The 14,812-nt window shown below is 32.7% G+C and overlaps 2 protein-coding genes across 2 annotated transcripts; one reads left to right on the top strand and one right to left on the bottom strand.

Annotated features, from left to right (window-relative positions):
• The first annotated feature begins 1,119 nt into the window (after positions 1–1,119).
• LOC121259605 lies at positions 1,120–1,696 on the top strand. The gene is made up of 2 exons (XM_041161242.1): positions 1,120–1,638; positions 1,685–1,696. Exons 1-2 carry the CDS (start codon positions 1,120–1,122, stop codon positions 1,694–1,696), a joined length of 531 nt encoding a protein of 176 aa, XP_041017176.1.
• Positions 1,697–7,278: 5,582 nt separating this feature from the next.
• LOC121261426 (transcription factor bHLH147) lies at positions 7,279–8,627 on the bottom strand. Its single transcript, XM_041163779.1, has 2 exons — positions 8,428–8,627; positions 7,279–8,292 (listed from the first exon to the last, which is right to left on the bottom strand). Exon 2 carries the CDS (start codon positions 8,222–8,224, stop codon positions 7,631–7,633), a length of 594 nt encoding a protein of 197 aa, XP_041019713.1. The 5' UTR covers positions 8,225–8,292; positions 8,428–8,627; the 3' UTR covers positions 7,279–7,630.
• Positions 8,628–14,812: the final 6,185 nt, after the last annotated feature.

The following is a 14,812-nucleotide window of genomic DNA, read 5'->3' as shown; positions in this document are numbered from 1 at the left end:
AGGAAATTCAGGTATAAAGCTAGCTAGCTAATTAAGACTGCTAGTAATTTATAATTCCAATACCTTCAAAATTTGGAGGCTTTCTCACAGGCTTCGATCTCAACATACGTACGTAGATGATCATCAGAAAGATATAGTACTGGCAGCAGACACAAGTTAAAGACATGATCAAAAGCTATCTAGGAAGACAAAAAATTAGTTATATACACTAAGATATACACACGATCAGTGATATATTTTAGTACCAAACCTTGAACCATAATTCAAGCAATTAATGATCTGATACTTGGAGGACAAGCTGCTAGTATCATATTGAAGTCATGATAACGATCATTATATATAAAGTCAAACAACGGCCTGTACAGCATCATGATCTATATATATATATATTCCCAAATAAAAATGATTCCCTAGCTAGCTAGTGAGATAAATTAGAAATGAAAATTAAACAATATATAGGAGTTTTTTTTGAGAATTTAGATTAACAGTATCATAGGCTCGTATATATATGTAGATTCATGTGTAGCATCAAAACAAATTATCAACTTATAATAAGGAAACATTCTACTAAAAAGTAAGTGACATAACATGGTGATCTTAATGGCCAATTCTGAAAAGTGGGGGTTAGTGGAAAATTTTGTTTTAGATTAGGAGATAAAATGATAATTTTGATAGTTTAGTGATCATATTGCAAAATCATGAGTGGCTAATCGCGCGGGGAAAAATGCGATTTCTCCCTCAAAATTAAACTCTAGAAAACATTAGAAGGATTTGAATACATGACATCAACAATACAATGTAGAACCCTAGCATTCAGTTGTAGCGTCAAGAGAATTTACCAACTAAGAAGACATTCTACTGCCTTATATATAGGGTAACTAATTAACTTCAAGTAATTAATTAAATTTCAGCAGCTGCACCACCAAACCACCAAACTCTCATACTTCTTCTATAAACGGCTCAATGGAGCTAGTGCTATTCCCAGGCCATGGATCAGTACGTACGTACATGATGAGCTTGATCTTGTCATGTGTAGTCATGTGTAGTGGCAGCGGAATTAGCTAGGCTGTAGAAATTAGAAAAGCAACCACCATGATTCCTGTTTCAGTCCTATCCAAAATGTGCATGTATGAAATAGAAATACAAGGAGTTGATGTAAAGGCAAGTGTAGTAGACCGTGGTGTTCTTGTAGATGCCCATATTGCAGAGTTAAGGTCTGCCCTCGAAAAGCCTTTTGTTACTCCTCTTGTCACATTTGATATTAAGTGCATTCCAAATTACAATGGTGCAGCTTTGCTGATCCTTTGTGTTGGGACTCGATGCCTGATAGTTCAGTTGCACTGCATAGATTCATTTACTGAATCTATCAAGAAGTTTCTGAGTGATGAGAATGTGTGTTTTGTGGGTATGGGAGTTAAGAATAAAGTAAAGAAGATACTGCTATGGCCGCAGATGGAGGGTTGTAAGACTGGTGTAGAACTGGGTCATTTGGCTGCTAGGGTTCTTAAGAAGCCCAATATTGATGGGTGTAGTGCTGGTTTAGTTGAGTTAGCAAGTGAAGTTGGACTGCACATTCATGAGGACCCAAAAAGTGCAAGTTTCTCAGACTGGAGTGCTAGGGTTTTCTCTCATGAACAGGTCAAGTATGCCATTCATGATGCTTATACTTGTTATATGATTGCAGACAATCTCTTGATCGAATTTGCTCTAGGCTGTTTTCATCTTCATGTACTTAATAAAGAGATGGCCTTTTTTCAAAGTTTTTTGTGGTCTTATTTTCTTTTGTGGGCTTGTATATCTTTTGTCGTTTGAGGTTTTGGGTTATTGGTGTTTTAATTTTCTCTCGTGTTCTTGTGGAGAAAATTGCTATTAAGGCTACATAAATCAAATCTTTCAAAAGAAGCTCTCATGATCAGATGGTCTGTCTGTACGTAGTTAAAACTGCTTGGGGGAGATATATATACATGATTGTCATGTGAATTTATAATGAAGAATGACTCATCAGTTCTACATTTCTTAACAAAAACTTGATGTGAATTTTAAATTTTCTTTTCCAAATAATATTAGAGTTATTCTATTCTCAAGTCGGTATGTAGAGTATATGACCATCCACACCAACTTGAGAATAGATGGTAAAATTTGGTCTGTAAGATTCAAATCAGACCAAATTTTAAAATTTTTATTTCAAATCAAATTTTAGCATGTAAACATTTACTATACGAGTTATCTATGCTGTCATAATATTATATTCTTTTACTTAACGCAAATGAAAATAGTCCAATGATTTGAAAGTGTATTTTTTTTTTTAAAGCATTATCAAAGTAAATTGGGCCTGCACTGGAGCACTTTGTGAGGTCTCCCATGTTGTAGGGAAATCATTTTCTATATACATTTTGTACAACATATTTTATAACAATATATTAAATGAGAGATATTTTTATAAAATATTTTATTTTTATAAGATATTTTATAAAAATACCCCTCATTTAACACATTATCGTACAATATATTGTACAAAATGTTGTGGGTATATCATTACTCAAACAATTTAACTTTTTCAAATTTTAAAACAATAATAATATTAAAAAATAATATTCTAATATTATTTTATTCAACTCATCTAAAATCATCATACAAAGTAGAGTGGATAACCTAAATTATGTATGCATAATAGAGACATTCTATTGAAGTTCTGAGTAGTGATTGTGTGTGCAGTCTCATTAATAAATGAGATAAAAAGAGAAAAAAATATTATTGTAATTTTAATTTTTTTAAAATATAATTGTATGGGCTTGCATGAGCAGTTCTCCAATAAGGACTGTATATAGACTAACTCGAGCAATGTTATATACAATTCTCAAATGAAGATTGCATGTTCAAACCTAATCAATTTTATTTTTAAAATTTTTTAAAACTACAATAATATCTTTTTTAAAATAATCCTTTATTCCATTTAAGAAAAGATTTACCGTCTCTATTACAGAATTACAAATAAAATTTCTCTTTACATAATAAGCAAGCAGAGCAAGAAAGAATTTAATGAGGGGTCATTTTCCCAGCCACAGAAGAGCCACGTGTGGCAAAATAACAACTGGGACCCCAAATCAACCACATATATATATATATGATGGATGTTTGGGTCAACTTTTTCTTTTGGTCACAAGACAAAGGAATCACGATGGAGGAGGACATTGTGCTAATGGATAGAGCCACGAGGTTCATTTACCTTATTTATTTATAGCACCACACCAAACAGACAACACACAATGTTGTTGTAAACTTTTGTAGGACTACCCAAAAAGTCTGATTTGACACGAGTTTTTGTCTCTCCTTCCTCTGCTAACTGGGGACCCAACAACCCCAAGATGTGTGTTCGTGACCAAAGTTTCTGGGGCTGCACAAGGATGGATGGATGGGTGGGCTGTTGTTGGACTTTGACAACTCAAAAGTGATTTCTCTATTGTCGTTTTGTGCTTTGTTTTGTTCACTTTTCACCCACCCTCTTTCAGTTTTAATGATATTTGGGATGCAATCTCTGGGTTAAGACTTCATCCATACCCCCAAAGTACCCTACGCCTCAAGATGTGAAAATAAAAACCTAAGCCTGACTTTAATAGGCATATTGAAAGAGAGTGAAGAATTGAGAATTCTTTCCTATTATGTTCATCATTTTTGTCAAAAGTCTATGAATTGATTGACATAATTTTTTTCTAAAATAGAGATCCGGAATTTGAAACTCCTTCTTCCACATGTTTAAAAGAAAAAAAAAAAAAACATTAGAACTTCCACAGAAAAGATGAGAATATTGCAGAAAAAATGGAAAAAAAACTATGTGGGGGAAACATTGTGATACGTGGCGTGGTGCAAGTGCAATGATGGTGCCAAATGTGTCATAATCAAGTTCCAATGTGCCAATGTGCTAATGTTGACATGTGGCGTGTCGGCCAGTGGTTGTAAAACCCAATCACTTTCTGCCACCTGACCCTAACTTTGGAGGTCATCAAGAAAAACAAGTTGGCATGTGATGTCCTTGCTAACAAGACAGAAATTAAGCACTTACCCATTTCTATCCTATGCTATATGTGAATCTGGTTTGTCTGTTTTATTACCTAAGAATGATCTATACACTGTCAACACAAAAGCAAATGAAAGGAAGAATTAAAACATTAGAATCTTTCATTTAGTCAAAGATTGCAGGACAAATCCAAGAATCAAGATCATTCTCTGTGACATGAAGAGATGTGGTGAGGATCGTCAAAAGGCAGCCTAGGTTTGGAATTCACTGTGGTAGATATACTGGAGGTGCACACTTTAAATAAATTGCGAGTACATACATATTTAGATATGTCGCCTGGGAGGAATCAAAAACAATGTTACCACTAGAGAAACTGACATAAAATTTAACATGAGCTTTAAATGTTGCACCTAAGATTCAGAAACTTATGCTACTGTTAGTAAATAGACATGTACCTTCTGCAGAACACAGATATGCTGGATCTCAATATTGTATTGTTCATCCATAGTTCATTCAAAATCATAGTTTTCAACCCTCAGTTGACTCTTAGCTGTTGCTAGGCAAGTATTTTCAGAGATATCACTTATAATCTTGTTTAATTATTATAATTTTTTTAAATTACTATACAAGATAAAATAAATAATTTAATTTTTTTAAATTTTGAAATAAAAATAATATTAAAAACATATATCGTAACAGTATTTTATTTAATTTTTAATTTTAATTTCAGCTCATCTTATCTGTGAAAATAAACAGGACGACGAGATTATCAGATTTTGATATTCCCACGAGGCAAGCCTACAAACTAGCTAGTAGCTACATTCACGCATGGGAATTTTCCAAATCTACCATAGGATTTATTCAAGACAATGAAAGAAGATAGGGAGGGGGAGGGGTTGTTAAATGAAGGCACATGGATGCATGTGAATTATGGTGTGTATAGAAAGGAAAAAAAATCAATGAAAGCAACAGAGACAATTGTGATTTGTTTGGACAGGCAAGCTCACAATAAAAACATGTGTGGTCCTTTCGATTGATTCAACAATTTTGGCTCCCAAAACCCTTACTTACGATGGATGAGGATGCAATTCTTCCTCTACCTGTCTCGATCTATAAACATCGACGGCTGGTCAGTCTCGGTTGCGCACGTGTTTGCCCTTCAAATTGGGAAAAAAAGGGTGTAATGGCTCACTCATGGAGACGCCGTTTCTTACTCTTGGGTCTTGACAACTGTGGGGTGGTTCGGTCCCCAAAATGCCTTGTCTTGTACCTATACTGTTTTGTTCCCATAAAAATCTTTTCTTATGATAGAGATGAAGAGTATCAAGAATCTCTGTATTCTTTTAAGTAAATATTTTTTTATAATTTAAAAAAAAAATATAATTTGTAGACTCGTAATATTAAAATCTTTAGATTTCATAGATCAATTAAGAGTAATGTTACTCATTATATCAATTTTCATCATCTTTTTATTATCTTTTTATATTATATTAGATTATTGAAAATTATTTATTATATTTTATTTGTAAACTTATCATAATGTCGTAGCATAAAATGATGAAAAAATAATAAAAAAATAAATAATTAATAGATTTTTTTAAATAAACAAAGAAAAATACAAATGAAAAAAAAAAAATATATATATATATATATATATATATATATATAATAGTCTTAAAAATGTCAATGTGAAAGGGTTTTTGGTACTCACATGCAGGCCATTGTATGGGGGTGGGGTCAGGGGTCAGAAGCACTAGAAATTGTAGGGCCTATAGGGCACATGATGTGAGGCTGGCTTTCATAAGACCAGTTTGGCCTTTGCGCTAACTTTTGGGATTTGGGAGTTAAAACCATTCCCATTAGGCCATTTTAACTAGCAATTTCGTATAATATCCAAATCTACAAGAGGATCTCACTCTCAACTTTCACTTAATAACTTCCCTTTTCTTTTTCCTTTTCTCTTTCTCTTCACGTGCTCGAGCCGATACCAAAGTTTATCACATTGTTGGCTTCATTCATGTCGGGGAAGGCTTAGCTTTTTGGCACACAACAATCTATTGTATACAAGATGGTCTTATTTAGAGGAAAAGGGTCATATGTGAGTGTCTCTTATAACTATTAAAAAACAGCACGGTCAAAACAAAGGAGGCTACCATATAAACAAACAGAGTTCTATATTGAAAAATGTAAGGTCTGTACATAGAGTTTATAAAAAATAATTTACGCACTCGCGTGACTTAATACAATACAATAAATCTACTTTGTAATGAAAAGAGTTTTACAATATGATGGATCACATTAATCCACATTTAAATGTAAACTTTGTTGTGTAAAATTCGTATGTAGATAAAAAAAAAAGTCTTGTAAACAGTGTTGGCAACTGTGGAAGCACATGGTGGCACTTCCAACCATTGATAGAAGACGGTGTGGGTATGATCCAGGGTCGAATTATTCTAAAAACCTTGGTTGCCTATAGAAAGGTTAAAAAAGAAAAAAAAGGAAAAAATATGTCAAGGGAGAACAACAATATTTGAAGGATCTGTCCAGTAATAATTTTCTCAATTCCTCCTAGTGGGGGGGGGGGGGAGAAACAAAGAAGACATTGGAAGTTTAATGCCAACACATGTGTATATGGTAACTGATTGTGAACAGCAATGGGGACCTTAAAATCTGATTGCCATAACTTGTCAGGAAACATTCTACAGTCAGTAATAGGTAAAAACCAGAACTCCTTTGTTTTGAGTAGAAGCAATAAAAATGGGCAAAATCAATGTAAGACCAAGCTGTCTTTTAGGCAAAATATTAAAAAAAAAAAAAAAACAACAAACAAATTGTGAGGCGCACGGCAAAAGAGGGGATAGAGCATCCCAACAAGAACTCATTACGATTATTTCAGAAATGCAAATAAAAAATAGAGACAAATGAAGGCTTTGGTCTTGGATTTCTTTGGCCTAGTAGGGACGGGTTTTATGCACTTTTGGTCCTGTTTCTCTCTTTCTTACATTAATGCCTAAAGCCATTTACTATGATGACTTTGGTTAACAAATCTTACAATTTGGTATGTTTCCTGTTTGGAATTTAAGGAAATGCTCCTTTTGAGGCACACACTTCCTTGAAGCTCTCTCTGTAACTTTTTTTTTTTTTTTTTTTCTTTGGATCTAAAAAAAAGTAACAAATAATTAATTTTCTTTCTACTTGAACCAAAACACTATAGATTGATTATTGATTCATACAAAGGAAACCCATTGGCAAAAAATAAGGAATTATTGAACAACTTTTGGACAATTAACTATATTAAAAACAAATTTTGCCGGACAAAATCTGTCGACGGTTGGCTCCCCTCGTGATTACAAGTTCCAAACAAAACCCCCCAAAAACTTTTATCGAGCAGACATACCTGTTCGAAGAGAATCAAATTATGTAGCATAGCATATTCAATTCAATTAAAGAATAAATTATTTTAAAAAAAATTAAAGATAGTGGATGGAGCTCCAAAGGAAGAAAAAGTCATGTACACGATGCAATGCATGAATTTATAAATTCATAAAACAATATTTAAAGGGGAAAATTAAGGGGAAAAAAAAAAGTAAGGACACCTGGCACGGAGCCAAGGCCTTACGAGACAGAGGTCGAGGCGAGCCGGTCGACCGGCGAACCGGTGAGGAGCTCGGTGAGTGCGGTCATGGCTCGGACCTGCATCTCCAAAGCCGAAATGTAATCGGTCGTTTCTTCCAAAAGGTTCGGGAACGAGACTTTCCGACAACCGGGAACCAAACGGCTCAGTACCTTCACTTTCCTCTGCAGAGCCGGTATAAACCGCTTCTTCTCTGGCATCTTCGACCGGATAGAGCCTGTCACCTTCGCCACCCTCGCCTTCTTGTGCTTCTTGTTGTTGTGAGCGAGTCTCAACCTGAGCCGACTCGCCAGAATCGCCCGGCTCCACCGAGTCCTACCCTTGGCCGCCACGGCCAGAACCCGGTCCGCCGCATCTTGGATGTCGCGGCCAGAGGATACCTTATTCACAGGCGAGGAATTCCGGCGGACCTGCCGGATAGCCTCAAAAAGCTTTGTGGAGTAGATCCTCTGCTCCGATTCGGATCTCCATCTGGTGCGGTCTATCGTATCCGGATCTCGCAGTTCGTCCCCGGTTTTCCTCCGCTTTATTCGCTTCGACTCCTCAAAATTCGTCTCGGATATGGAAGACGCCATGGAAAGCAATCCAACAGCAACCTTTGGGAGTGCGAAAGCTCACAACAAACTTGCTAATCAATATATACCTGCGGATCACCAAAAACAAGAAGCTGTCAAAAGAATGGCCAGATATCGATTGACTCGACGATATCGATAAAACAAATTCTGTATCAGTAAAGCATGATTCAAAAGAATTTGGCTCGGAATGTATATAGAACAACCTCTGAAGAGGAGGAGGAGAGAGGAAGAGAATAGAGATGGCAAATAGTTTAGGAGTGAAATAGGGTTGGGTCTCGTGGAAGTTTCAGTTTTGTGTCTCACAGAGAGAGAGAGAGAGAGAGAGGGAGAAGCAAAGAAACAAAGGCAAGCTGAAAGGCGTGGATAGTGTTTAAAAAAGCAATCACGGGTAGAGAACCACGCGGCGTTACGAAGAGAATTTGAAAATTGGTTGGCTTCGAACTCGTTTGGATCATCATCGGCTTATCTAAATTCATCTCAATTTATTATTATAATTTTTTTAAATTTAAATATAAAATATAATAAATAATTCAACTTTTTTAAATTTAAAAAAAATAATAATATTAAAAAATAATATTCTAATAATATTTTAATATCTCAGCTCAACTCACTTCAACATCCAAACATAACATATTCAACTCGTCTTAATTCATCTCCGAGCTTAATTTAGATCCCTATCCTATCTTACTCATCATTATAATTTTTTTAAAATTTTAATATAAAATATAATAAATAATTCAACTTTTTCAAATCTCAAAATAATAATAATATTAAAAAATAATATTTTAACAATATTTTTTCATCTCAACTCAACTCAGTTCAACATCCAAACACAACCTAAAAATTAATTATTATAATTTTCTTAAATTTTCACATAAAATATAATAAATAATTTAATTTTTTTAAATTTTTAAATAATAATAATATTAAAAATAATATTCTAATAATACTTTATTCAATTTATCTAAAACATCTTAACTCTAAATTTAGACTAAGACTTCGTTTGCATTCAAAATCCATTTCAACTCATCATTACAACTTTCTTAAATTTATATACAAAATATAATAAACAATTTAACTTTTTCAAATCTCAAAATAATTTTTTTAAATTTTCACATAAAATATAAAAAGTAATTTAATTTTTATTTTACTATTTATAAATCATCTCAATCTACCTCAACTCATGAATCCAAAACACTCTTGAACCTTAATTGAGAAATTAGAAACTGAGTTTATATGATTTTATAATCGAAATTCGTTTTCAATTTTTGTAATTTAGTATTTATGCAAAGTCGGTATATAAATTTTTAAAAATTAATTTTATTATTAAAAAATTAAATTGACATCTATACGCCATATGTCAATCTCTGATTAACTGACGTGCATATTGATGCACGTAGCCAACCAAAGATTAAAGTTAAGGTATCGTTTTTTATAAAATTTAATACACAAGTCTCGAAATAAAAATCCACATACTGAATTTGCATTTAATCCTTAAAAATAACAAAATATATAATGAAAAGTTTCATTATTCTTCTTTTCTTTTATTTCTTTTTATTCTCCACCTAAAAAGAGTAATGATATACATGTAATTCTTTTACAATTATTTTATAACTTATTTTTAGAAAATAATAAAATCATGCCACTTCATTAAAAATAAATTTTAATATTATAAACTTACCCTCTATTTGTAAAGTAATTATAAAAGAATTATAAGGTTATCATTTTCCAACTAAAATTTCAACGTCCCGCCCTTTAAAGGCTTTTCAATGGACAAAGTCTTGTATAGGATTTCTCTAAATGGATTTTTTTTTTTTTTAAATAGTTAATGGTAAACTAATATCTTTATTATTATTATTTTTTTAAATATGTGAATATCCAAAAAGCATTAAACTTTGTGTTCATACATGATATTTAAAAATTGGGGTTACAAATTTTGTGAACTTTGGTGGTAGACTAATTAATAGGTTCTAAGTCCAAAATGTAATCATCATTTATTATGATTTAGTTCGGGAGAGGCTTGAATTTTCTTTTAGTAACGTTTATTTGGTATTATTAGCAAAAATCATAAATTCTTTATTTGAATTCATTTAATAACAACGCTTAAAAAATTAATTATAAATTTTTTATTTGTAAGCCAGTTAGGACACACTCTCTACTCTATTGATGCATCATATTTTTAGAAGAGAAATAATAGTTGCAGTCGTAAGTGTGCAAGCGCCGTGCAATCACTTTGAAAAAAGTGAATAAATATAAGACCCATATAAAAATAAATTAATCTTTTAATAGTAGACCCCACTCTTTTTTTTTACAATATTTACACATTCTATGATTGTATGTAACATTACCCTTTTTAGAAAATAAAACTTCTTTTGCAAACTAACTCGTGTAATTTTAGTGGGTGTGAAGTGTGTATCTTATTACCAATTTACAAGTAAAAAATGATACTTACAGTCTTAGAATGTACAAACTTTTTATAATAGACTTCATTTTTTTTTAAAATGAGTGTATGAGATGTGGACATCTTAAAATTATATCTTACATTACTCTTTACGAAAAGACAGAGTCAATGATTAAGGAAATCTTGTTAATTGAATAGCACTAGCACCTACTATGGTATATCAGTTGATCACTTAATATTGGTTTTAGTTTTAGACAAAGTTTTTGGCTATGGCTCCACAGCTTGGCATGGATAAAGAGTGAGAGATGGAGACCTTTGAGTGTCGGTTAGGGTTAGTTTTAGCACCATTTAATTGGATAAAGTATCCATTATTTTTAATAAATGTTTGGGTTTGGATAATCTATTAATGATTCATGTTCATTGTTAAGAGGTTGCTTTTGTCCGGTGGTTTAAGTTGATAAGCCTATTTCCACGTGGGAGTATGCCCAATGATATGGACTTCAAATTTCAATCCTGTTGTTTGTTTGAATTAAAAAGTTGTGAGATATATACTTTTAATTGGTGGAAAATTATCATTTTGGACCTAATTAGCTTAGTACACAAGATTAATTAAATAATATTAATAGACTAGTGCACTAGGTGGTAAAGATCACTCCATGCCATGATCCATTTTCAATATTGGGTGATTTGTACAATGTTGATGGTGGACAACTTGCCCATTTCTTTATACCTTTTCTATTCATCTCTAAATATCTCTCTCTCTCTCTCTATATATATATATATAGAATTATTTATTAAAAAAATATATTTACAAGTTATTTATTGACACATCAAATACACCAACGAATATAAAATATAGGATAAAGTTTTCGAAACTTCCTTCAATCCATGATATAACTAGTATCCATTAAGCATGCGATTATCACATACTTTTTTAAAGATCAAACTTTAAAACTAATATGTGTCCCTTTATTAACAAAAATCATTTGCTTGTCACATACTCAAGAAATGCATGTCAAATTTTTAAATGGGTTGGAGGAAAGCTCTGTGCCTAAAATATATGAGAAATTCTATTTGCAGTTCACATTTAGAGTGATTGCATGTGCAAACCCTTCATTAAATGAAAAAAAAATACCATTTTAATAAATATATTGTTGTAATTTTAAAAAAATTTAAAGACAAAATTAACTAGGCTACCTTGAACACAAAGTTAAGCAAAAATTTTGTGATGGCCCGTTTGGAATCTTGGATAGTGAAAGTGTTCCATCTCACTGTTTAAACCGCATCTAATAAAACATTGATTAGGTCAACAAAAAGGGCTAAATTTGCATTCGGTGAGATAATTATTTATGAAGGAACTTAGGGAAGTGTTTGGTGGTATTAATGTTTGAATTTGTACGTCACCACCTGGCTGTTGAAGTGTGTGTACCATGCCGCCACTTATCGGACGGTCAAGATTGAATAGTGAAATATGGAAAAATAAATAAATAAATAAATCTTAGTCGATAAAATATTAATTTCGATCATTGGATAATACTTTCATTTTTGGGTATTATTGGATATAATATAAAGTAAATTTGAGCTGGATGAAGACGTGGAAATGGATGATTCGATAATAATGTACGTGTTGTCTTCTGCCTTTTGGCTTCGGCATTTGGGGGGCCAATGGAATTTGTTTTGTTTTTATGCTGAGCAATGATTAGTGGGTGAGGCACCAAATATAAATTATAGATAAGAGAAAAAAAAAAAAAAAAAAAAAAGCATGTATTTGTTTTAATATGCTTTTGGGTATTTATTTATTTCTTTTGTTCTTTTCAATTGATTCTTTTAATTGTTACTGGTATTGCTGTTCTACATAAATTAAATTTTTAAAGAAAAATAATATTTATAAGTCTCTATTTATTAATAAATCAAACAGATCATTGATACGTAAGTCTGTTGCATCAACTAACATAAAAATATTCTAACAATATTTTTAATTTTTTTACTATCGATATGAACTTACGATAAATAGTGTGTTTGTGCGACAGAGGAGAGTGCTACAACTCAAATTTAAATCATGTCCTACCCTCAATGATGGTACATTCATTGTGACATACTTTTGAATTTTAATTTATCAATGATGGTAGTGAAAAAGAGAGAGTAAATTGTGCTATGGTGAGACATAAACGTTGGTAAATAGAGCCTCTAATAATTAGATGTGCACAAAATCAGCAAAAGAAGAGCAACATACAGTTTTGATGTCATAACTAGTGGCCACATTGCCACTAACATGCCAGAGAGCTTGCCTCCTTGAGTGAGACAGACTTCAATCTAACAAATAGTCAAATCCAGTCTTCAATAGAAAAATCACTTGCCCAAATTAAAAGGAAATATTAAATATTCTCTCTCTCTCTCTCTCTCTCATGCACAGTTAATACTTAATAGCCATATACTGAAGCAGATTTACTTTGTGGATATGCTAAATAAAATGCAATTCCATTCTCTGTCATGGATTTTCTTGTCTGGATTTTAGATTATTATGTTGGACTAGAACAGCTGGGTTACATGCAGTTGCAGGTTTCTGGAGTTATCCAAGTCAGGAAAATAAGATTTACCTTACTTTAATTATAAGAGCACGAGATCAATTTGGCTTCTACTACTCCCACATAATGCTAATGCACATCCCAATCAAATTCCTGCCTATCCCTTCTCTCAACCACTCTATATGAAAAAACCAATCAGGTTCTACTTGGTCTCCAAAACCTATTAAAATATTTCTTAAAAAAAGTTATTTGAAGTCAAATAACTTGATAGAATATATCAATTAAAATCCACAACTTTGATTAGTTTCTGTGAATTGTTCCCTGACATGGGTTTCTGACTTAAATACAGCTTATTTGCCGTATACTATATTTAAAGCTATAGTCTTTTCTCTTCTACTAATGATGATTTATGAATATGCTTGGATTTGACATGCAAACCACTTCATTGTATCATTTGTCACGGACTTGAATTTCTAATTCATTAGGTTGTCTTTGACTCTCATTCTGCAACAGAATTCCCAACAATAAAAGCTAACACCTCAGTCCTGCATCTGTAACATAATCTGGTACTGGTTTTGAGGTATTAAAGATTCATGAATCTTCTTCCATTAGTCTGTTATTTCAGATTCATTCTCCTGTCTAAACTCACACTTGTTGATTTGTGGAGTTATAACTTATAAAATTGCCCCAATATGGACAATAGATGGGGGGGGGGAGCAACCCAGTGCATAGAACCAGTTAAATGGTGCTCTGCACTAAATACTTGGGACAAAAATGTTGGAATGGAGATAAACATGGGATTTGGTGGAACAAACGCGTTTTACGCTGTCAACTTGTTGATTATTATTATAATCTAATGTTTAAAACAAATGTATTCCTCTCACATGATTTGATTCGAACTTGTTTAAAGGTTGTCTCTATCTAATACTTTTATTTTTTTGCTAAGCTTGTAGGGGCTAATCCACTCATTGCATTAACAAAAACAAGTATAATTCCAGATAATTGACCACACCGGCCTCATTTCTTCAATTAAAGACAAGTGTGCATGCACGAGTGTGTGCCTTGGCAAGCAATCCATCCCTTGCTTATCCTTAACACAAGGATAATAATTCTTAACTTCAAATAAATGAGCATAACAATCATAGTTCTATGGATATATTTTTTTTTTGTTGATAGGTAATCATAGTTCTATGAATATAAAATAAAAATGGAGATTATCACCTGAAAGGGCAGCCGCTGAAGTGCCTTACGAAAGACAGAAAATGGCAACTGTTAGTTTGAAACATCATTAGGACAAAGGCTATATATGGCCATGCGACAGACCTGAGGAGGCCTTGTAACATCTCTCTCTCTCTCTCTCTCTCTCTCTCTCTCTGACAAGGAATTCTGGAGACCGTATAAACACAACATGTTTTTTACCCGATTAAACCCAAAACTCATGTAACATACCCATCACACAGATAAGGTAAATCATAAGGAAGCCTCATATAATTCAAAGCAAGACTCGCCTAGAACATCTCACAATTTGGTTTTGTGACCATATAATCTCAAAAATTGACTGGTTGACTCGAATTAGAAGCCCTTATGAGTCATTTGATACCAAAATAGGTGTTGCCGCCAATGATGGGTGTTACTCTTTGCATATGCATACTAGTATAAACG

The sequence above is a fragment of the Juglans microcarpa x Juglans regia genome, chromosome 4D, assembly GCF_004785595.1.
Source record: "Juglans microcarpa x Juglans regia isolate MS1-56 chromosome 4D, Jm3101_v1.0, whole genome shotgun sequence".
NCBI classification, from domain to species: domain Eukaryota; kingdom Viridiplantae; phylum Streptophyta; class Magnoliopsida; order Fagales; family Juglandaceae; genus Juglans; species Juglans microcarpa x Juglans regia.
This window is presented reverse-complemented; position numbering and strand designations above follow the sequence as displayed.

Coding starts and splice junctions, on each gene's coding strand:
- LOC121261426 (XM_041163779.1), bottom strand. CDS start 8,224: ATGGCGTCTTCCATATCCGAGACGAATTTTGAGGAGTCGAAGCGAATA.
- LOC121259605 (XM_041161242.1), top strand. CDS start 1,120: ATGTGCATGTATGAAATAGAAATACAAGGAGTTGATGTAAAGGCAAGT.